General features: G+C 54.4%; 1 protein-coding gene across 2 annotated transcripts; it reads right to left on the bottom strand.

The window, feature by feature from the left end:
- Positions 1-250: 250 nt before the first annotated feature.
- Positions 251-18,053, bottom strand: ALDH16A1 (aldehyde dehydrogenase 16 family member A1). 2 transcript variants are annotated; one of them, XM_004619833.2, is made up of 17 exons: positions 17,505-18,053; positions 10,984-11,086; positions 10,277-10,403; positions 7,581-7,759; positions 7,425-7,502; positions 6,866-7,047; positions 6,622-6,774; positions 6,203-6,388; positions 5,911-6,006; positions 5,649-5,785; positions 5,455-5,560; positions 5,243-5,373; positions 4,616-4,783; positions 4,140-4,341; positions 1,320-1,505; positions 1,034-1,156; positions 251-501 (listed from the first exon to the last, which is right to left on the bottom strand). In XM_004619833.2, exons 1-17 carry the CDS (start codon positions 17,592-17,594, stop codon positions 340-342), a joined length of 2,409 nt encoding a protein of 802 aa, XP_004619890.2. In that variant the 5' UTR covers positions 17,595-18,053; the 3' UTR covers positions 251-339. The 2 variants fall into 2 exon arrangements, with proteins under 2 accessions (XP_004619890.2, XP_055002286.1); XM_055146311.1 differs by lacking the exon at positions 10,984-11,086 and having other exon boundaries at positions 17,505-17,620.
- Between the last annotated feature and the right edge of the window lie 109 nt (positions 18,054-18,162).

Raw genomic sequence — 18,162 nt, 5'->3', positions numbered from 1 at the left:
CCATTTCCTGGACCCTTTGCCAGGCCTTTTGTTTCCAAGGAGTGAACATGTGTCATGATATCAATGCCCAGGTAGAGAAAACCACAGAGCAGGAACCCGGCCCTGCCTGGGGTCTGAATCTCTTTATCAGGCTCCCAAACACCAGCTGGGTCCAGGGCCAGGACACAGGGCTGCTGATTGTCAGAACAAAAATGGCCTTCACAGACCAGACGCGCTGCGCCCCACTTCCTCGTCCCAAAACAAGCAGAGCCACAGATGATAAGAGTTTATTGGAGGGCACAGGCAGGGGCAGCGAGGAAGGTTCCAGGTGTGTGCCACGGGCAGGGGGCATCTTCTCCGTCAGTCTCCCATGGGCAGCCACAGGGCCTTGGTGCGTGAGGCCCGCCTCCCCAGTTCGGGGCCTGCCCCATGGGCCTCCTCGTCCCAGGCCCTTGAGTGGCCCCGACTCACCCACACGGGCTTCAGGTTTCCTGCCGAGGCCCACTCCACAAACTGGGAGCCCTGGAATGGGGAAGGGGGGGTGTCAGGACTACCGATGGTGGGTTGCTAAGCAGCTGCCTCCTTGGTAACAGGTGCCACTCATGAGAAGGGGCTGCAGGAGGCTTGTCCCTGGGTCGGAACCCTTTCCTCCTATCAAGGAAAATTCCAGATGCAGGGGAAACTGAGGTCAGCCCTGGGAACAAGGGCTCCTTCACCACCTGAATAGCCCAGAGGCAAAGGGGTTGCTGACCAGGAGCTCTGAGACGCCCTCAGACTGGATCTCCTACTCTGTTGCTAGGGTGTGGTTCTTAGCAACAGGCTGTCCAATGAGATGAGGTCCTTGGAGGGGGAGGAATCATAGACCCTTGTCGCTAAGGAGATGTTTCCTTGACAACGAGGAAGCTAAAGGGATGGACCTCATAACCTGGTTGCCAGGAAGTCTCCCTGCTAAGCCACAGGGGTGGGTAAGAGGGCGGGGCCTCATTCCCCAGGACAGGAAGAGGCAGGTGGGATGAAGTGGAAGACAGGGAAAAAGGGACAGAGCAGAGGGTACCTGGGCAGATCCGAAATACCACAGGGCTTGGACGTCCTGGTGCAGGGCCAGGCAACGGGTCAGGTGGTCCCGGTCTCCAGTCACCACGTTCACCAGGCCCGCTGGCATCGAGTTGGCCATTTCCTAGTGAGAATGGGTCAGGCAGGGCCAGAAAAAGGAAGCAGGCCCCTCGGGGAAGGGGGCACAGCTGAGAGGGCAGTGGCTGTGGGGCTCTCTGAAGGCCTGGGTGCGGGGCGGGGATGGGAGGCTCAGGGACCCCTTTCCTGCGAGGAGCAAGAGATTGTACCTGGCAGATCTCCAAGGCGGGGATGGGGCAGGTGCCACTGGGCACCACCACCACTGCATTGCCGCAGGCGAGCGCAGGGGCCAGCAGGGACACGAAGGCAAGCAGCGCCCCCTCATCCGGGCACACGATAGCCAGGACACCCAGGGGCTCCCGAAGCTGGAGCACAGGGCCTCGCAGCTCGGCCACCTGCAGGACGGTGGGAGATCGTGGGCTGGGGGGGAATTGTGGGCCTTGCCCAGCTCCTGTTAGCCTCCTCGGTGACCCACCCCTTTCTCCATTCGGCCCAGTCGTCACTCCCCCAGCTCATACAACCCACTGAGGTCTGGCAACCAGCTGAGGCCTGATACCAGCCACTCCTGGGTGGTGCGAACTTGAGCAAGTTCTTTACCTTTCTGAATTTCAGTTTCCCCAATTGATGTTATTGTTTTATTTTTGGGGTGGTCAAGCCCAGTGGTGTTCACTGCTTACTCCTGTCCCTATCTCTCTGGCCCTTTTTTATTGATTTATTTTTTTCTTTTTGGGTCACACCTGGTGATGTACAGGAATTACTCTTGGCGGTGCTCAGGAGACCATATGGGATGCTGGGAATCGAACCCGGGTCGGCCGCGTGCAAGGCAAAACGCCCTACCTGCTGCGCTATCACTCCAGCCCCTATTTTTTGTTTTTTGCAGTGGTGCTGGGGGGTTTCTCTGGGTAGTAGCTGGGGATCATGTGATGCTGGTAATTGTGCATGTGATTGGTCCTTTGGGCTCTCTCTGGCCCCAGTAATGTTATTTTAAAAATGAGTGTACGGGGAATGCCCTGCCACAGAGGTGGGATGGGGTAGAGGGGCATGAGGTGGGAGTGGTGGAGGGATACCGGAATTATTGGTGGTGGAGAATGGGCACTGGTGAAGGGATGGGTACTTGATCATTGTATGACTGAAATGTAAGCACGGAAGTTTGTAAGTCTGTAACTGTGATTCATAAAAAAAAAATTAAAAAATTAAAAAATGAGTGTACGGGGGCCAGAGAGATAGCACAGTGGGTAGGACACTTGCCTTGCATGCTGCTGACCTGTTCAATACTTGGCACACTGGGGTCCACTGAGCCCCACCAGGAGTGATCCCTGAGTGCAGAGCCAGGAGTAAGTCCTGAGCACTGCCAGGTGTACCCCCAAAACAAAAATGAACATATGGATCTGGAGAGATAGTTCAGGAGTTTTATGTTTTGTTTTTTATTTCTTTTTGGTCACACCCGGCGATGCACAGGGGTTACTCCTGGCTCTGAACTCAGGAATCACCCCTCGCGGTGCTCAGGGGACCATATGGGATGCTGGGAATAGAACCCGGGTCGGTCATGTGCAAGGCAAATGCCCTACCCGCTGTGCTATTGCTCCAGCCCAGTTCAGGAGTTTTAGGCACTCAGACTGCTCCTGGCTCACCCAGGTTTGATCCCTCACACCACATACGGTCCCCTGAGCGGCACCAGGGCCCAGAACACCGAAGGAAAAAAAAAAGTGGTTAAAAATAGCGTCTACTGGGACTGGAGCGATAGCATAGCGGGTAGGGCGTTTGCCTTGCAAGCGGCCAACCCAGGTTCGAGTCCCAGCATCCCATATGGTCCCCTGAGCACCGCCAGGAGTAATTCCTGAGTGCAAAGCCAGGAGTAACCCCTGTGCATCGCCGGGTGTGACCCAAAAAGAAAAAAAAAGATGAAACAAAGAAAAAAAAATAGTGCCTACTGTAGAGACACGCTGTTAGGACAAAAGGAATTTCTTCCTTTTTTTTCTCTTTTTGGGTCATACCCCGTGATGCTTAGAGGTTACTCCTGGCTCTGCACTCTGCACTTATTTATTTATTTATTTATTTATTTATTGCTTTTTGGGTCACACCCGGAGATGCACAGGGGTTACTCCTGGCTTTGCACTCAGGAATTACTCCTGGCAGTGCTCAGGGGACCATATGGGATGCTGGGAATTGAACCTGGGTTGGCCGAGTGCAAGGCAAATGCCCTACCTGCTATGCAATTGCTCCAGCCCCTGCACTCTGCACTTAGGAATTACTCCTGGTGCATGGGGCTGCTGGGGATCCAACCTTGGAGAGTCATATGTAAGGCAAATGCCCTCCCTGCTGTACTATCACTCTGGCCCTAAAAGGAATTTCTATGTGGAGAGGACTCAGACAGAAAACAGCCCAAGGGTGTAGAGGAGTTTGTGTGTGTATATGTGTGTGTGTGTGTGTGTGTGTGTGTGTGTGTGTGTGTGTTTTGGGCTCAAAAGTTTGTGGTTTGTTTGTTAGTTTGTCCTATGCAGGAGCCCAGGGATTGGGCTGGAGCACCAGTAGGCATGGCTCAAAAAACAAAAAAAAAGGAGGCTGGAGAAATAGCACAGTGGGTAGGGCGTTTGCCTTGCATGCGGCCAACTGGGGTTCGATTCCCAGCATCCCATAAGGTCCCCGAGCACCGCTGTGAGTAACCCCTGAGCATCGCTGGGTGTGACCCAAAAAGCAAACAAACAAACAAAAACCAAAAAAGAAAACAAGTTGGGCAGGGAATCTAGCTTGGCAGAACATTAGCCTCCCCTGCATGAGGGATGCCCTGTGCCCAATCCCCAGCTCCATAAAAGAGAAGAAAAGAAAACTCAAGGCTGTGATGAACGCAGTTGATTTTTGGGGACTGGGTAATGGGTGAGAGGCCTATTCTACAGATGAGGAAACTGAGGGCAGAGAAGTGAGATCTCTGGTGGGTGATCCTGGTGATGGGAGACAGTGGGCTGGGCTGGAACTCCCAACCTGGCTGGTTTCAGAGTGCCGACCCCCGTTCCGTGAATGGCCCCTCTCACCTGCAGGGTCTGCCCTGGGGTCTGTGCGTGGGTCCCCCAGGCCCGAAGTCGCTTGATGCTCAGCTCCACCTCAGCCTTGGCGGCCGTGGACCCCACTCCGTGCCGCTCCAAGTGGGAGAGCAGCGCCGCCTCCCGGCGCTTCAGGGCCGCTGCCAGCTCCCAGAGTAGTGCCCTGCGTGTCTCCGGGGACCGGCCCAGCCACCTGGGGGAGCGATGATGTGTCAGCATCTTGGGGCGGCTCTCCCAGCTGTCTCAATGCTGGCCCAGTCCCTCCTCCCACAGACCCAGGGATCCAGACCCCCAGCCTCTTCCCTCAGACCCAGGACCCAGACTCCCAGCCTCTTCCCTCAGACCCAAGACCCAGCCCCAGAGGATAGACCCCATATTCCATCAGACGTTGGTGATGCCTGACTAGCCTTCCAGGACCCCTGGTCCCCTTCCAGGGACCCCAGTGATCCTCCCCACCCCCTACTTACCCTGAGGCGGCCTGGTGGGCGGCTTCCACAGCCCCCCGGATATCCTTGGCTCCGCCTTCAGCCACGTAGCTATGGAGGTGACCCTGCGAATCCCAGATGGGCCGCGAGCTCCGGGTCCCAGGTGCCTGGAAACGGCCTCCCACGAAGAGCCCATAAGGGGGTGCTGGGCTGAGTAGATCAAGGCGTGAGGATGGGTCCTGGGACCAGGGTATGCTTGGACCCCGGGCCTCAATCCACTGAGCCTCTGGGGACCCAAGCTCTTCCTCCCATGAGCTTCTGGGGCCCTCAAGCTCCTACTCCCAGGAGCCTCTGGGGCCCCCAAGCTCCTGCTCCCATCAGCCTCTGGGGCCTCAAACTCCAGCCCCCGTGAGTCTCTAAGGGACCCTAAATTCCTGGCCTTCTGGATCTCTGGGAGACCATAAGTTGAAACTCTCACCAGATTGGGGATATTTGAAGGGCATGGGGGTGAGGTCATTAGCCCCAGTATGCAATTCTCAGGTCTTGGGGGTCCCCTGCTGGCTCCCACAAACCCCTCCAACCTAGAGGCAGAAGCCATAGCTTTCCCCCTCATTGCCCCCACCCCCCGCCCCACGCAGGCATCCTAGGGGTGCGGCTGGCACAGCTCACCTGGGCCCCGTCTCAGGCCCCACTGGAAGGGTAGAGGGTACTGAGAGGCCAAAAGCGTCATAATCCAGATGCTCGGGAACGACGGGCAGTGAGGCAGAGGTGCCCGCGGGCCGCAGATACTCATACAGACCCTATGGGTTACCGCGTCAGGAGGGTGCCAGGTGAGTAACCCAGGGGGTAGGGGATGGAGATGGGCAGAGGTGGGGCCTCACCTCTGAGCCTCCATGCCAGGAGGACCCATTCTCCTTGCAGCCACCTGTGGGCACTACGGGGTCCCGGAGGCCATGGGCGTTGATCCACACGCTGCCCATCCGGAGGCTAGGGGGCAGGAGGGGCCATCAGAGTAGGAGCTGCTGCTTGGGGACCCCCCCAAACTGTGTGCTGAGCTCCCGCCATGCCCACTGACCCGTAGCCCAGCTCCAGGGCCTGGCCCAGTCGCTCGCTCCACACACTGGCGCTGCCTCCCCGGGGGGTCCCATTGGAAACGGCCAGCGCCTCCTTGGCGGTTCGGAATGGGGAGGCCAACACCACAGGCCATGGCACCTGGAAGGGGTCGGGGTACTAAGATCTGGGAAGCCCCTTCCTCCAACACCCCAGCCACAGGGGCCTCTGGAGGGGCCGTGGGGGGCCGGAAGATCTCTGGGACCCTTGGGAGCAACCGGCCTCACCTCTGCCTGAGCACACGGGGAAGCTGGAGGTAGGTCAGAGACCAAGGTGGGAGGGAAGAACGGTCTACCCGAGGGCACATCACCAGCCTGGAACACCTGGGGAAGAGAAAGAAAGTTCAGGCCCAGTGCCTCCTCCCTTGGACTGGCATCTGGGCCCAGCGTCTCCTATCTTGGACCCAGGGATCTCCACGCAGCGCCTCCTTGCTCAGACCCAGGAGTCCAAACCCCCAGCTCCTTCTCCCTCAGACATGGAGGTCCAGCACTTCCCTGAGAGTCCCTGTCATCTACTTACCTGTGCCCCCTGGCTCTTGGCCTCACACACGTAGTGGTGCGCCAGATCCCACGCGGCAGATCCTCGGGCACCCATGTCCACGGCCCCGTCCAGCCCTCGGCCGGCCCTCAGCTGTGCCATGCGTGCCTGGAGCCGCCTCATGCAGTCATCCCATACGGACTCCTGGATGAGAAGCCTGAGGCCACCCTGGAAGGGAGAGTGGCATCTAGGCGGGCAAACTCAGTGCCCACAGATGGGGCCAGGGAGAAGTGGCTGAGGCCCCAGAGGTGCCCAAGGCCCCAGGCCCCAGGCAACAGCTGGAGTCCCGGAAAGTCGCTGATTCAAAATCACATATAAAGACAGTTTGGGGACAGGAAGAACTGAATATCCAAATAAGCAGGGACAGGGTCTGAGGACACGCCGGGGTGTGCGGGCCTTACTGGGCTGCGGTCAGACCAGGCTGCATCGACGACGCCTTCCACGGCTGAGTCCACGTCGGCTGCGTCGGTCAGCAGCAGCAGAGACTCAGTGCCCAGGGTCAGTCCCAGCTCCGCCCCTGTGCCCGCCAAGCTCCGCCGAAGGGCACGTCCGTCCTGTGGGCCCCGCCACCATGCTCAGTGGGCTGGGGATAGAGCCTTCCGGCAACCCCCAGGCTCCCCTGTCCTTCTCCTGCCCTGAAGATACCTCGACAGTCCCGCAGAAGGCCACCTTCTGGACTCCGGGCTGGGAGGCCAGGATGGGCCCCAAGGAGGCCGGGCCACTGAGCACGTTGAGGATCCCTGGGAATGTGCCCAGCTCCCCCGCCAGCTGGGCCAGGAGCAAGGGTGTCGGTGAGTCTGGGGGTGTGAGCACCACCACAGTGCAGCCTGGAAGGGAGGTGGCGAAGGGTTCTGGAGTCTCAGTCCGTGGCCCATTCAACCCTCGAAACAGGCCTGCTTGCTGCCTCCTTCAAGACAAGGAATCCTGCCAGCCCTTGGATGCCTCCTCCCTCAGACTCAGGAATCCCGAGCCCTGCACACCTCCGCCTCTAGCCCGGGCCCGTCCTCCCCCGGACCCCGGAATCAACACTGAGCCCATCTTTTTGTTGGCTTGTTTGGGGGGAGGCACACCCTCAGTGGTGCTTAGGAACTAGCACCACTTTGTGGTGGGCGAGAGCAAACTCGGGGCCTCCTGCATGCGGTGCCCACACTCCAGCTTCCTGCATGCGGTGCCCACATCTCTCCACTCTGAGCCCATCATTTACCCACAGCGAGGGCAGGGCAGATCCGCCACATCATCTCGATGAAGGAGAACGTGGGCGGCAAGATGACGCCAATGACCCCTGAAAGAACAAGAACACGGGGTTCTTGGGGCTGGCTCAGGAAGGAGGACAGGGCTGCAGGAAGCCCTGGCTGCTCACCCACGGCCTCCCAGCCTGCCAGCGCCTCCTCCTGGCTGTGTGCCTGGACTGCATGGTACTGAAGCAGCTGCTGAGCCAGCGGGACATCTCTGTCTCGAACCTCACGAACCGCCCGCCCAGAGACCAGGGAGTCCAAGGTCCAGAGCAGCCGCTGGTGCTTCTGAATCACCTTGGACAGCCTGTGGAGAAAGCAAGGTTGATGGTCACTTCTCAGGTCCCCAAGCCTGAGAACTCTCGTTACACATGCGTTGAACTACAGCTCCCACGAAGCCCCTGGGGCTCCAGAGTTATGCGAAATGTAGTCTTAGGAACACACACACACACACACACACACACACACACACACACACACACACACACAGTATCTTGGTTAACTGACACTCCCAGATTTGCAGGGAAGACTAGCTTTCATCTCTATTTTATTTATTTCTTTTTTTTTTGCTTTTAAAATTTTTTTTTGGGGTCATACCTGGCGATGCACAGGGGTTACTCCTGGCTCTGCACTCAGGAATCACCCTGGCGGTGCTCAGGGGACCATATGGGATGCTGGGAATCGAACCCGGGTCGGCTGCGTGCAAGGCAAACGCCCTTGTGCTATCGCTCCAGCCCCTCTATTTTATTTTGGGAAATGGTATCTCTGTGTCCTGGAAAAGTGTTTTTTGGGCTCTACCAGCTCCAATGTCCTGCTTAGAAATGTATCCCTACAAAGATAATCAAGGAAATGGAAGTTTTAGCATGATTAGTTCTCATGACTTATGGAAAATACACTGATCCTTGAACAACTTTGAGATTGTGCTGACCTTTCATGCACTCAAAATCTCCATCGGGGCTGGAGGGAGAGTCCAGGGATTAAAGTGCTGTCCTTGTACAGAGCCAGCCCGGTTTGAATCCCCAGCCCTGAACAGGGTCCCTCAAGCACAACTGGGGTCACCCCTGAGCAGAGCCAGGAATGACCCCGCACACAAGCAGCACTGGCTGTGGTCTCGGAACTAAAACAAACAAAATCTTCACATCATTCCGACTCCCTCCAACTGAACTTCCCCTTAGTCTACTGTGGCCAAGGACAACCTTTGCAGGTTCTGTGTCTTATATACTGTATCGTCACATCAAAGTCTTCCTCCAGAGAAAAGAGAACTATAAACATCAGAGGAGAGAAAAATATATTTGCCAAAAGTAAGTGGGAGGTGAAGGGCAGTCAGGATAGAGAAGGGACCCCTATGATAATGATAGTTGGAAATGATCACTTTGGTTTTTTCTTTTTTCGCTTTTTGGGTCACATCTGGGGATGCACAGGGATTACTCCTGGCTCTGCACTCAGGAATCTCTCCTGGCGGTGCTCAGGGGACCATATGGGATGCTGGGAATCGAACCCGGGTTGGCCACGTGCAAGGCAAACGCCCTACCTGCTGTACTATCGCTCCAGCCCCGGAAATGATCACTTTGGATAAGAACTGAGAACTGAGTGTTGAAAATAAGTAAAGGGATATATGATAAGCTTTCAGTATCTGTATTGAAAACCATAATGCTCAAAAGTCAAAAGGAGAGAGAAAGAGAGAGAGAGAAAGAGAGAGAGAGAGAGAGAGAGAGAGAGAGAAGTAAGAGTGACTGCCCCTGCCATGGGGGGGGGAAGAAGGAGGGAAACTGGGCACATTGGTGGTGGAAAATGTACACTGGTGAAGGGACAGGTGTTGGAACATGAAATGACTGAAACCAAATCATTAACAACCTTGTAACTGTGTATCTCACTGTGATTCAATTAAAAATATATTTAATATATAAATAAAATGACAAAAAATAAAATAAATTATATTTACAGTCTTGGACTACATTTTTTTTGGGAGGGGGTTGCTTTTGGGCACACCTGGTCGTTTTCAGGACTTAATCCTCTCTGCAAAGGGATCACTCCTGGTAGGCTCAGGGGACCATGCAGGAAGCCAGGGATTGAACTCAGGTCAGCCAGATAGATGCAAGGCAAATGTCCTACCCGCTGTATTATCACTCCAGCCCTAGGTCTGCACCATATATATATATATATATTTTTTTTTTTTCTTTTGGGTCACACCAGCGATGCACAGGGGTTACTCCTGGCTCATGCACTCAGAAATTACTTCTGGAAGTGCTTGGGGGACCATATGGGATGCTGGGAATCGAACCGTGTTGGCCGCGTGCAAGGCAAACACCCTATCCTGCTGTGCTATCAATCCAGCCCCAGGTCTGCACCATATTAAGTGTCTGTGCAGAATAAAATCTGGCTGTTTACAATGCTGAAGGTCAAATGTGGGGTCTGGTTTGTTTTGGGGGCTATGCCTGGTGGAGCTGGTATTGCTGAAGGGACCAGACTATCAGGAATCACACCTGGATTTCCCAAATGAGCTCAATCCACTGAGCTATTTCTCTGCCCAAGGGTAGTAATATATATGTATGTATATATATATATATATATATTATTTTTGGGGGGGCAGGAGGGCGGTGCCAGGGATTGAAACCAGGGCCTCATGTCTACAAGGTATAAGGACCAACTGTAGATGTTTGAGCCACTTAAGACTCGAAGACAGCTGGAAATACGTGCCTCAGCTCCCAATTACTTCTGTGGGGTGTTGGGAAGAGCTTCTGCTCCACCATCTCAAGCAGATGCTGGGGGAATGAAGACCCCCCCCCCAACCACCCTGCTGGGGTCCAGACCTCAACTGCCTCACCTGGTCAGGTGCTGGGCGCGGTGGGCCCCGGACAGACATCTCCAATTCTCCAGCTCGGTCCTGGCCGCCTCCACCGCCACCGCCACATCCTGGGCCTCGGCCTGGAGGCAGCTGGCCAAGGTCTCTCCTGGAAGATGAAGGGGAGAGCATCCAGGTGGAGGACTGAGACTGCAGCTTCCGGTTTCCCTAAAAGACCGTTTTGTTTGGGGGAGACACATGACAGTGCCTGGGGCTTTCTGCTGGTGGGCTCAGGAAACCATATGGGGCGCCAGGGATCAAACCCAGGTTGGCCACGTGCAAGGCAAATGCCTTACCCACTGTGCTATCACTCCGGACTCTAGGTCTGAGCAGCACGTCCCAAGGTGATGCATTCAGTAGAGTGACTTCAAAGGACAGCATAATCAATGATCATTATCAAGATGAATTCTCAGTCTCAATTCTTTTTTTTTTTTGCTTTTTGGGTCACACCTGGCAATGCACAGGGGTTACTCCTGGCTCATGCACTCAGGAATTACTCCTGACTGTGCTCAGGGGACCATATGGGATGCTGGGAATCGAACCCGGGTCGGCCGCGTGCAAGGCAAACGCCCTATCTGCTGTGGTATCGCTCCAGCCCCAGTCTCAATTCTCAATCAGAATTCTGTCTCCTCTTGGAGAAAAAAGCGGGGAGTATCAGAAAATGACAGAAAATGGGGAGTGTCACACACCTGTGATCGGGTCCTGGCAGGGCACAGAACTCCTGCGGTCAGGCCTGAGCCACTTTCCATTCACATAGTGACCTAGTTGGCGGTTCTGGGTGTCCAGCCAGGCCTGGAGGAAGGGACACAGGTAGGTGAGGAGTGTGGGAAACAGTTGGCGTGGCACAATGCCTACCCAGGCCCCTCTGGAAAGGCTCCCGGGGGACCCATCGCTCTAGTATCTTCTTTTTGTGTTTTTGAGCCATGCTTGGCGGTGCATCACTGGATAGCAATGAATGGTGGGTATCCAGCGCTGCGACCAGACTAAAGGGCACTAGGTCACAAAATGGCTTCAGAATGACCAAGACACTGCCTTTCCAATCTTGTGACAAAGAAGCTCCTAGGGCTGCAGTGGTAGTACGGTAGGAAGGGCGCTTGACTTGCATGGCACCAGCCAGGTTTGATCCTTTGCACCCCATAGGGTCCCCCGAGCACCACCAGGAGTAATTCCTGAGTGCAGAGCCAGGAATAACCCCTGAGCATTGCCAGGTGTGACCCAAAAAGCCAAAAAATAAAAATTTTGTTTCTTGGGGCTGGAGTGATAGCACAGCGGGGAGGGCGTTTGCCTTGCACGCGGCCGACCCGGGTTCGATTCCCAACATCCCATATGGTCCCCTGAGCACCACCAGGGGTGATTCCTGAGTGCAGAGCCAGGAGTGACCCCTGTGCATTGCCGGTGTGACCTAAAAATACAATTTTGTTTCTTCATTTTGAGATTTTGGGGCCTTCCAAGTGATACTCAGTGGCTCATCCTGATTAGGCAATTCTCACCCAAACAGGCTGACAGTTCAAGAAGAAGGCCTGAGGATGCCTGGAAGTGATGGGAGCCCCAGCATGTCCCCAGTAGTGACGATGGGACCATGTGGTGTCAGGGATAGAACCCAGGTCACCTATATGTTAATTTACGCATGTGCCTTAACTCCTGTACCAGAAAGTCCCTAGAAACTTTTTTTTTTTTTTTTGCTTTTTGGGTCACACCTGGAGATGCACAGGGGTTATTCCTGGCTCCGCACTCAGGAATTACCCCTGGAGGTGCTCAGGGGACCATATGGGATGCCGGGAATCGAACCCGGGTCGGCTGCATACAAGGCAAACGCCCTACCTGCTGTGCTATTGCTCCAGGCCCAGAAGTTCATTTTTTTATGGTCCTACCAAATTCCAAAATCTAAGTCAATCACATTTGGTTGGGTGACATTTGGGGTGTTTCTACCCTTTTTCTTTTTCAGTGGGGTGGAGTTGTTTTTTTTTTTCTTTTTTTCTTTTCTTTTTGGGTCACACCCGGCAATACTCAGGGGTTAGTCCTGGCTCTGCACTCAGAAGTTACTCCTGGCGGTGCTCAGGGGACCATATGGGATGCCAGGGATTGAACCCAGGTGACCAATGCAAGGCAAAGCCCTCCCCGCTGTGCTATCGCTCTGGCCCTGGGGTGAAGTTCTGAGGCTACGCCCAGCTGTGCTCAGGACTTACTCCTGGTTCTGTACTCAGGGATCATTCCTGGAGGTGTCTGTGGAGGGTGGGACCCGGGTTGGCTGTGTGCAAGGCAAACGATTTACCTGTGTACTATTTTTTTTCTTTTTGGGTCACACCCAGCGATGCACAGGGGTTACTCCTGACTCTGCACTCAGGAATTTCCCCTGGCGGTGCTCAGGGGACCATATGGGATGCTGGGAATCAAACCCGGGTTCGGCCGCATGCAAGGCAAACACCCTACCCGCTGTGTGATTGCTCCAGACCCCTGTGTACTGTTATTCCAGCCTTTTCTGCCCTTTCGCTGCTAGCGAACATTCTCTCGAGAGGTTTCAATGTGGACATCTAACTAGGTTCTTTTGAGCCTATATCTCGGGTCCTCTGGGCAACTCTGTTACTTCCAGGAGAGCCACTCACCTATTTTTTGGCCAACACTGAGCTCTCACCATTGGGTTTGGAAGAGTAGATGGGAAACTGCCTTTCTAACTGGGAGGCCAGGAATCTCCTCCCGGGGACGCGCCCTGGGTGGCGCTGGTAGTTCTGGGGGAAACCTCCTACACTTCAGCTGTAGTCTCAGAGACAAAGTCCACACTCTGGGAATGAGGTCCTTCCTGGGAGGCGGAACTTTGTTGTTGTTTTTGTTGTTTATGGCTTTTTGGGTCACACCAGGGGGTGCTCAGAGGTTACTCCTGGCTCTGCACTCAGGAATCACTTCTGACAGCGCTCAGGGTACCATATGGGATACTGAGGATTTGAACCTGGGTCAGCTATGTGTCAGGCAAATGCCCCACTTGCTGTACTATTGCTTTGGCCCTGGATGGTGGAACTTTGAAGCCTGGAGGGTTCCACATTCACCTAAGTTACACCACACGGGTAAGGTGGCCCACACAGGCCAAGCATAGATGAGCCAGAGATGGGGTGAAGGGGCACTGCACAGAGGCAGCTAAATGTGGGGTTCTTGGAGTTAGGATCTTGGGGTTAAAATCTGTACTCTGTGGGTACTTCTTTGTTGAGGCCACTAAGCTGAGGCCAAAGCTACGGAAGGTGGGGAGTGGGTGGACCCTGGTGAGATTCCACAAATCAATCCAAGCCAATGCTCACAGAAGGCGACTTAAGGAGATCTGCCATTGGGGCCAGTATGAGGATACAGTGAGGTGGGCCCCTGCCTTGCACATGGCTGACCGAGTTTGATCACTGGCATCCCATATGGTCCCCAAGCACCACCAGGAATGATTTCTGAGTGCAGAGCCAGGAGTAAGCCCTGAGCATTGCTGGGTGTGGCCCACCCTACCAAAAAAAAAAATTCTGCACAGTCAAAGAAATAATACAATATGGAGAAAACACTTGTCTTTTTTTTTTTTCCGCCTTTTGTGGTCACACCCAGCAATGCTCAGCGGTTATTCCTGTCTCATGCACTCAGGAATTACTCCTGGCGGTGCTCACGAGACCATATGGGATGCTGGGAATCGAACCCGGGTTGGCCGTGTGCAAGGCAAACGCCCTCCCTGGTGTGCTATCGCTCCAGCCCCGAAAACACTTGTCTTGCACATAGTAGCCTGGGGTTTGATCCCCAGCACCACATATGGTCTTCCAAGGGTGATCCCTGAATGCAAAGCCAGGAGTAAGTGCTGAGCACTGCTGGGTGTGGGCCAAAAACTGAGTGGGGGGAAAAAAAGAGAAGATGGGAGAAGAAGAAAAGTTTTGTCAGTGTCACTACATCTCTCCTTTTTTTGCTTGTTTTTGCTTTTGGGCCACATCTGCATCTCTATTTCTGCTCCCAAATTTCCTCTCCCTCAACCCTGTCTCCCTAAGTCATGGCTAAATGCAAATCACACTTCCTCCTTCTCCCCATCTATAAACCCTCTCTACTCTTGGCCTGCTTCATGCCAGTGTCTCTGATTCAGTTTGCATGAAAGTGAAGTGTTTCTGGCTGGAGAAACAGTGCAGGCGTCTCAAGCGCCTTCCTCATAAGCGTATGGTCTGGAGTTCAAATCCCCAGTGGCCCACATACACTGAGCAAGCTGTCAAGAGCTCTGTCACGTGAGCCTGGCAGCTCCTGGCTACAACCCCTGGCACTGCAAGTTGATGCCTCATTGCTCTGCAAGCAGGTATGGAGTGGCACCACAAAAGGAGTGCACGACCCAGAGAGCACCCCAACTAAAAAAGATGTGCGAGGGCTTCCGGGACTACCAGTGAGCACTCCTAGAATAACTGTGTGTCTCGACTCAGACTCCAACCCTTTGTGTGCCCGTGCACCACTAAAAAAAGGGTACAGAGCTTGGGGAGCACCACACCAAGTTGGGGAGCACCACACTAAGGTAGGGAGCAAGGCACCTTCACTCATGCCCTCCCCACCCCACTGCAAGCACCACAGCCAAATCACCATTGCAACAATAATGAAACAAATAAGTGAAGGGGGAAGGGAGCAAAAATAAAAAATAAAGTGGAAAAAGTGAAATGGTCAACTGGAGGTCCCCAGTTTTTATTTATTTAGCTCTTGTGGGTCTTGCATAACAATGCTTAGGGGTTACTCTTGGCTCTGCACTCAGGAATTACTCCTGGCAGTGCTCAGGGGACCATATAGGATGCTAGGGATCAAACGGGTTGGCCCCATGTAAGGCAAATGCCGTCCCCGCTGTACCATCGCTTCAGCCCCCAGATTTAAGGCCCTCGGGGGCAAGGTCACTCAGGAGACAGCTGGAAAAGGGAAGGAGGGAAGCGGAAGGCAGTGACGTCCCAAAGCAGGGATCAAGTACTTCTGAGAAATGAATGTGCCATCTGGCCTTGCCATCATGGTCAGAGAAGTTGGGGGATGTGCAACCAAGGGGTACAGTCTAGGAGTAAATGCTGATGGTTGATGGTTGAAACAGAATGCTATGTAAACAGGAGTTCATGATATTAAGTGCTCTGTGGAAGTTTGCAAAAAATAAATTTCTCCTCCTCTTCACCCCAAGAAAAACAAAACCCTTCAAGAATGTTCCCCAGGGTCCCAGCAGGCCACGCTTGAGTGCAGAGCATTTTGGTTGGAGGCAGGAACTCAAGTCTGGTCCAAAAAACCATCCTGGCGATAAGATCCAGATGATCTATGTCATGGAGTGAGAGCCAAAGGTTGCCAAATTCGGGAATTTTATTTCCAAGCTGGAATCACGGATGTTTACACGAACTCACATTAAAATGTCAGTTGTGCCCTCTCCCAGCCTTCTTCTTCTTCTTCTTTTTTTTTTTTGCCTTTGTGGGTCACTCCCACAGATGCTCAGGGCTTACTCCTGGCTCTGCGCTCAGAAATTATTCCTAGCGGTGCTCTCAGGCAACTATATGGAATGCCGAGGACCAAACCAGGGTTTGCCATATGGAAGGCAATTACCCTACCTGCTGCATTCCAGCCCCTCACAGCCTTCTTTGGGGAAAGAGATTTTGCTAGGCCAGAGGCTGCTGGACTCATGTCAGTTGTGATCACATCATCTCAGCAGAAATCCGGGCTTTCAGCACCGTCCACGTGTGGGAATCTCCTGTACTTTGTCCCTCAACCTTAGCTGAGTCCACACTATAATTTCAGATAATCATCTTGCTCCCAGGGTTCTTTGAATGCATGGTGTGCATGGGGCGGGGGTGAGAGACGCTACAAAGTCCCTGTCTCCAGACCTGAGTCCTTGTCTCCTGCCCACGTTGTTCGCAGGACCCTGGAACCCGTGTGAAAGTGGGAACCCATCTCAGAGGCCTTCCCCACGTGCTGACTCCAGCAGTTGTGCCGCTTCAGCGGTTCCTCAAACCGGGTTCCTCTTGCCTGTCTCCTTCCCTTCTGGATACACGTTTTTCTCTTGGGCCACTGTGGTGGCCTCCTCAGCTCTCACAGTAGACCCAGGTTTCTCCTGCTACAAGGCGCTGTGGGAGAACCCACAGCAATCTGGAAGGGCCTGGGGAAGTACAGATAATCCCAAGAACCTTGGGCTGGAACAATAGTACAGTGAGGAAGGCACTTGTCTTTTTTTTGTTTGTTTGTTTGTTTTGTTTTTGCTTTTTTTTGGGTCACACCCAGCGATGCTCAGGGGTAACTCCTGGCTTTGCACTCAGGAATTACTCCTGGCGGTGCTTGGAGGACCATATGGGATGCCGGGGATCGAACCCGGGTTGGCCGCGTGCAAGGCAAACACCCTACCGCTGTGCTATCGCTCCGGCCCCAGAGGAAGGCACTTGTCTTGGGTTGATCTGGATTCAATATCTGGCACCCCGTATGGTTCCCTCTACCCGACTAGGAGTAATTCCTGAGTGCAGAGCCAGGAGTAACCCCTGAGCATCGCCAAGTTTTGGTCCACCCCTCCCACCCCACCCCCGCTAAAAAAAGTAAATTCCAAGAACCTTACTGAATCCCAGGAAGCCTATGAGTTATGGGGAACGCTCAGGACTGTCCCCTAGCAGTCTTGGAGTGGTTCTGAAGTTCTCTGCCAGTTATAGGCAGAGAACTTATCTGGATTTGGGGGAGGGGACACCCTGAAGAACCATGGGAGCCCCAGGACATTCTGAAAGATGTCGGTCTCTGATCACAGGAAGCTCAGGAGATCCTGAAGGCTGTAGGGAATTACAGCGAACTCGGATGTATTTTAGGGTTCCGAGAATTCCCCACGAAATCTCAGAACAGTATGGCGGGGACCTGAGGTCTCCGGGTGACTACGGGAGGCCCAAAGGAATTGGGGGGGTGACGGGGGATCATGGGTGCCACAGGATATCTTGAAAAATTATGGGGAGTTGGGAGAAGGGGATCCGTTCTGAGAATCTCTGGTAGAACCCCCAAAACCCGTGGGAATTCTGAGTGCCGCGAGGGGGTCCTGAAGAACTGGGGAAAGGCCACGAGAGAGTTCAGGAAATGCGGACGATCACCAGGGGCAAAGGGACAACGGCAGCGACCGCTCCACGGGGTGTGCTCCTCGTGGCGCGAATCGCGGCTCCCGGAGGGCGGGCCCGCCGCGGTGGATCACGGGAGTCGGCGCGGGAACCCGCCGGAGGGATGAAACGGGGGAAACCCTCACCAGTGCGCATGCGTGACTCTCCGGGGCCGGTCCGTACTCCACCGAGGTGAAGATCTCCCTGGCGCGGGACTCTACACGCGTAGCAGCCATCGCCTGCCGGGCTGCTTCCCACCAAGGACTGCGAAGCGCTCTGCCCCGGGAAACCTTGAGGTCCAAAGGGCGGCACCACCCCTCCTGCCCAAAGGGTGGGGCTACGGGAGTTAAACCGCTTCGGGGCCCGCTGGCCCTGCCCACTGGCTCTCTTTGGGTAGTGTGGTTCGGAGCATGCGTAGTCCTCAGAACGGGGTCACAGGGAGAAAGTGTGGATGTTGGGGCGCAGGGGAGCCAGATTTAGGAAAGTCTGTACACTGGCGATTTCCAGCCGCCCCGCACCTGTTGGAGACAGGAATAACTTTCAGCCCCAAATACACTAAAGTCGAATCTAACTCTGGGACAGCTATGGTTGATAGAATTTTAGGGCGGGTACTGAATAACATTTGGAAAGTAGCAGTTTCGGACGCTGCTAGGTCCTGCAACCTTCGCGGTGGTCGGTGGTTGCGAGTCCAGGCTCCCTGATCCTTTTACTATCGCCCAGATCTGGTAGTGTGCAATCGATGAAGGAACTGTGGGATTTAGGGAATCTAAAACCTCAGTCTTTGGTTTTGGTTGGTTGCTGTAA

Source organism: Sorex araneus, chromosome 8 (genome assembly GCF_027595985.1).
Source record: "Sorex araneus isolate mSorAra2 chromosome 8, mSorAra2.pri, whole genome shotgun sequence".
Taxonomy (NCBI): Eukaryota; Metazoa; Chordata; class Mammalia; order Eulipotyphla; family Soricidae; genus Sorex; species Sorex araneus.
The sequence above is the reverse complement of the archived record's forward strand: the minus strand, read 5'-3'. Positions and strand labels throughout refer to the sequence as shown.